Source organism: Grammomys surdaster, unplaced genomic scaffold (genome assembly GCF_004785775.1).
Source record: "Grammomys surdaster isolate TR1022 unplaced genomic scaffold, NIH_TR_1.0 188, whole genome shotgun sequence".
Taxonomy (NCBI): domain Eukaryota; kingdom Metazoa; phylum Chordata; class Mammalia; order Rodentia; family Muridae; genus Grammomys; species Grammomys surdaster.
Window position 1 is genome coordinate 10,726,436 of NW_021604633.1, and position 4,504 is coordinate 10,730,939.

General features: G+C 40.5%; 1 protein-coding gene across 1 annotated transcript in view; it reads right to left on the minus strand.

Moving 5' to 3' along the window:
• Nucleotides 1-273: 273 nt before the first annotated feature.
• The window catches only part of Bzw2 (basic leucine zipper and W2 domains 2), a 57,919-nt gene continuing 53,688 nt past the window's right edge, over nt 274-4,504 (minus strand). The window contains exons 11-12 of the mRNA XM_028768886.1: nt 1,335-1,457; nt 274-752 (exon numbers count right to left, since the gene is read on the minus strand). Of these exons, the coding sequence (XP_028624719.1) occupies nt 724-752; nt 1,335-1,457 (152 nt within the window). The 3' untranslated portion in view covers nt 274-723. The remainder of the gene's footprint in view (nt 753-1,334; nt 1,458-4,504) is intronic.

The window sequence follows — 4,504 nt, forward strand, 5'->3', positions numbered from 1 at the left end:
TTGACTGACCATGCTTGGGCACAGAAGTTTTATAGATAACAAACGTAACCGTTTAATGTTTGGACAGGGGGAAAAAATGACACCTGTGTAAGAAGCAATGTTAAAAAAAAAAAAACCAACCAACCTCTGGGGGCCCATGAGATGGCTGGATTAGCAGGTCAAAGTGTTTGACAAGAGAACTGGCATCTCTGATCTCCATGCCCAGGCCTGCTCTCACTCACACGATCACACACTATACTAATAAATAAAATGTGTTCTGACAATATACACAAAGATTTTTTAAAAAGCCATTTATTTAAAAAAAAAAAACTGGTTTGTCAAATCACATACACGAGCAGAAGGAACACAACTATTGAAGTGGCCCTGTAATACAGACACCAGTGGGCGCGTTCACACAGTACCTGAAAATACAGCTAAAAAAGGGGTCTGCTGAGTATTGAGCTTCAGGTGCCTACCTGACCCCTTGTTGAATGGCTTTAGTTAGCATACAGTGAGAGGTAGAGTCCCAAGTGTAGTAGCTGATGCCTCAGGGCTCCATTTAAACAAAACAGAAATGAAAACCCCGCCTTCCCCTCTGAGCAAGGGAGAGGCCTGTCGTTTATTTCCTTGGTGCAAACAGAAGCCAAGTTTCCCCTCCCCAATCGCTTCAGCATTCCCAACCAATAAAGTGTGGCATTTTTTTTTGTTTGTTTGTTTTGTTTTTAGGCAGTGTGCTGGAGATATTTAGCTTTCTTCGCCTTCTGATTCAGATTCTAAGAGAAAAGAGAAGAAAAAAAAATAGGTATTAGGATTATGGGTGAAATTCTAATGAGCAGCCCAATGCTATGGGATATATTATGGATAACATCCCAATGCCTGGGATATTTTTTCCCATGTATTAATGAAGCAAAACAGTTACACATGAGAACAGATCGAAACCTCTCCCTAATGTTTGCTTCCCAGTGAACCTCAGCTCTCTAAAAAGGCAGTAAGTCCATGTACATGAGGGAACAGTATAGCCTTTAATTCGCTGGGTCATCTAAGACCTGCTTTTCACTCTGTGTTTTGATCTCACGTACAACTCACACGATGAAGGTGCCAAAACCTCCAACCCCACCATGTGTGGCCAAGTGGATAATCTGAGATTATTTTTCTATTAAAAATGTTATTACCTTGCTTTGGGAAGTGAACACTGAGATGCAGGAAGTATAAAATCTTTGCAGAGAGAGAGAGAGAGAGAGAGAGAGAGAGAGAGAGAGAGAGAGAGAGAGAGAGAGAGAGAGAGAGAACAGATAACCTAGAATAAAGCAATATGTGTTTGGCCAGTGACTAGGATTATGACATGAGGAGGTTACCTTCTTCTGCATTTTGTAACCACTCCACAAATTTCTTCATCTGGTCAAGAAAGACGCTTTTGCCTTTGGCGGCATGTGCTTCTTTATACCACTTCAGGATCGCCTCTTCACTCAGAACGTCGGCTGCAGTTAGAAAGCAAGGTTGCCAAGTTACCACACGAATGCCATGTTTAAAACAAACAAACAAACAAACAACTTTGAGTGTGGGGGTGGTTCTGAGAGGTGGCTGAGGAGTTGTGTTTTCTAGAGAATCATGAGGCCAAGAATTCAGATCCCAGCATGCATCTGTGTCTAGAATAGGCCTATCACCCCAGCTCCAAGGGTATGCGTGTGAGAACAGGATTGCTGTGGCTTAGCTGAATCTTAGCAGAGCCATTGAGAAACACCAGCCTCTGGCTCAGGGTAAGATGAGATGGAAGACACCTGACTTCCTCCCTGGCCTCCATTAGAGCATCTTTCTCACCCCCAGGAAGCTCCTCAAGCTCATTTCCGTATCCTCACAATCAGCATAGTAAATGCTTTGTTGATGAGTGATGCCATCTCATCAGTTAGGACACAGTGCCAGGAACAGGAACACAGGTCAGTACTAGGACGAGGAAATCTTTTTTTTTTGCAAATAAATCAACAATTTCAACAGTTTAGAAAACCATGACCTGATAAATCCTACCAAAACCTGATTATAGTGCAAACTTAGCTATGGACTACATACATGTAATCCCAGGAGTTGGAAGGGGGAGGCCAAACAATCAGGGATTCAAAGTCATGCCAACTACCCACTGAATGCTAAACTAGGTAGCTCACATAGGACCTGGTCTTATGAAACAGTGGAGTAACAAGCAAATGGCTACTTTTTCTTTTAAGGAGATTTTCCTTTTTTTGAGGAGAAATGGCAGGTAAATAGACAAGGAGGAGGGGGGGTACAGGGATGAGGCCAGCAAGTTGATAGAGACCTTCAGAGGTGGGATCACTAGACAACCCAACCTCCTACATTTTTTTTTTTTTTTAAATTTGATCTCAGGTGTCTCATGCCTTTACTTATTTACTTAATGTATAGTAGCACACTGTAGCTGTCTTCAGACACACCAGAAGAGGGCATTGAATCCCATTATAGATGGTTGTGAGCCACCATGTGGTTACTGGGAATTGAACTCAGGACCTCTGGAAGAGCAGTCAGTGCTCTTAGCCACTGAGCCATCTCACCAGCCCCCAACCTTCCACCCTCAGCTCTCACTAAATTATCACCATACTATAGTATGATCAAGACTAAGTCAGTGCTTCTCAACATCCCCGATGCTGTGACCCTATAATACAGTTTCTCCTGTTGTGGTGACCCCTAGCCATAAAATTTATTTTTGTTGCTAAACTGTAATTTTGCTACTGTTATGAATAGTAATGTTAATATCTGACATGCAGGATATCTGATATGTGATCTCTGTGAAAGGGTCGTTCAAGTACTTCTTCTGTTCTACAGTTATAGAAAGACATAGCAAAAACAAAGTGTTAGGTACATATCATCTAAAATTATAAATGGCACCATGTTAAAATATCATTAATTATCATGAGTTGAGGACACTTAAGGAAAGGGGAATATGAAAATGACAGTCTACATACTCTGCCAGGGTCCTACAGGATGGCCTTTTGGGATTTTGTCCCCTGGAAGAGTCTAATCCATCCCATGTACTGATAGATGCAATATTGATACATCCTTCTAATGATATATTTGTAATTATAATTTTGACTGATAGATATCATAAAAATTATTGAATACAGATAGAATCCTTTAAAACATCAGTACCATTTTCATAACAAAAACATTTAATTTTACTTTCCTTTTCTTTAACAACAACAACAACAACAACAACAAAACTAGCTTTTAGAAAGGATTAAATTGAAAAAATGGGGAGGGAGGCACTGGAGAGGTGGCCCAGGTGTTAAAAGCCTGGCCTGATCTTCCAGAGGACCCAGCTTCAATTCTCAGTACCCATGTGGCAGTTAACAATCATCTCTTATTCCAATCCCAGGGGACAGGATGTCCTCTTCAGGCCTCCAGAGGAACCAGGCAAACATACGGTGCACAGGCATACAGACAGAACACCTGTTCATGTCAAATAAGTAAATATATGTAGCCGGTTTAGAAAAACAGGCATTTTTTACACTTAAAAAAAAATCATTTACTATCTACTTTTTGCAAATTAATGATGTCTAGACTTATTAACTTATAAGTACAGGATATCTTGGTATATAACAGTCATGACCCTACAGAATTATTCTAATCCTCCAGTCTTTTTGTTGCTTCTGTTTTTAGCTTCTCAGAACCCGGCCCAGCAGTCCAAGCCCATTTTTCAAACAGGGAAAAGACTGATGATTATGGCCTCAGGAAGTAACTTGTTGTTATTCAAGACTGCTTTGCAGCAACTTTTCAAGAACACTAATTAGGGTTGGAAGAACCTTTGTAAATGGTCCATTGTCTTTAAGACACTTCTGATTTATATTTCAGTATTTTCCAAATCCTTTTGATCATGAACCCCTCCAGGAATACAAGAATTTTCAGCTGTGTGCCCAGTCATATGCAGTTTTGGCCTCTCCCTCTCTGTCCTGAACTACTATTGTTATAAAAAATACATCATAAGATACAACAAGTATGGGAAATTGACAAATATATAAATGGAAAGTGGATTCTTTCCACAGATGAATGAATGAGGATCATACAGAATGAGCCAGACAGCTGATTTTACCTGCTGCTCAGGGATAGTGCTTGCAGGCCTTTTGTTTTATCAGCCCAGAGAGGGCAAATGAGCCATGTACATACTAAAATGTGTCAGTGACAGGGATGGAAATGATATCAAAAGACTGGCAAAACCGTATCAAATATATTGTCTGCTAAAATCACCTAACGGTACAATGGAGAGGTCTGAGAAGCTAAGAACCTCATTCATTAATGAATATTTTTTTTTTTTGAAAGACCAAATTTCTAGCACTAGGGAATTAATAATAAAAAGACCTAAAGCCATGAGCTATCTGAGACAGTTAGGCACACACAGATATTAGAAAGCTTAAGAGGGCTAGAGAAATAGCGGTGGGTGAGTAAGTGTACACTGTCTTTCTGTTTTCCTGAGATCCCTTGGTTCCCAGCACCTATTCGGGGTTGACTCATGAATGACTCCCCTCCC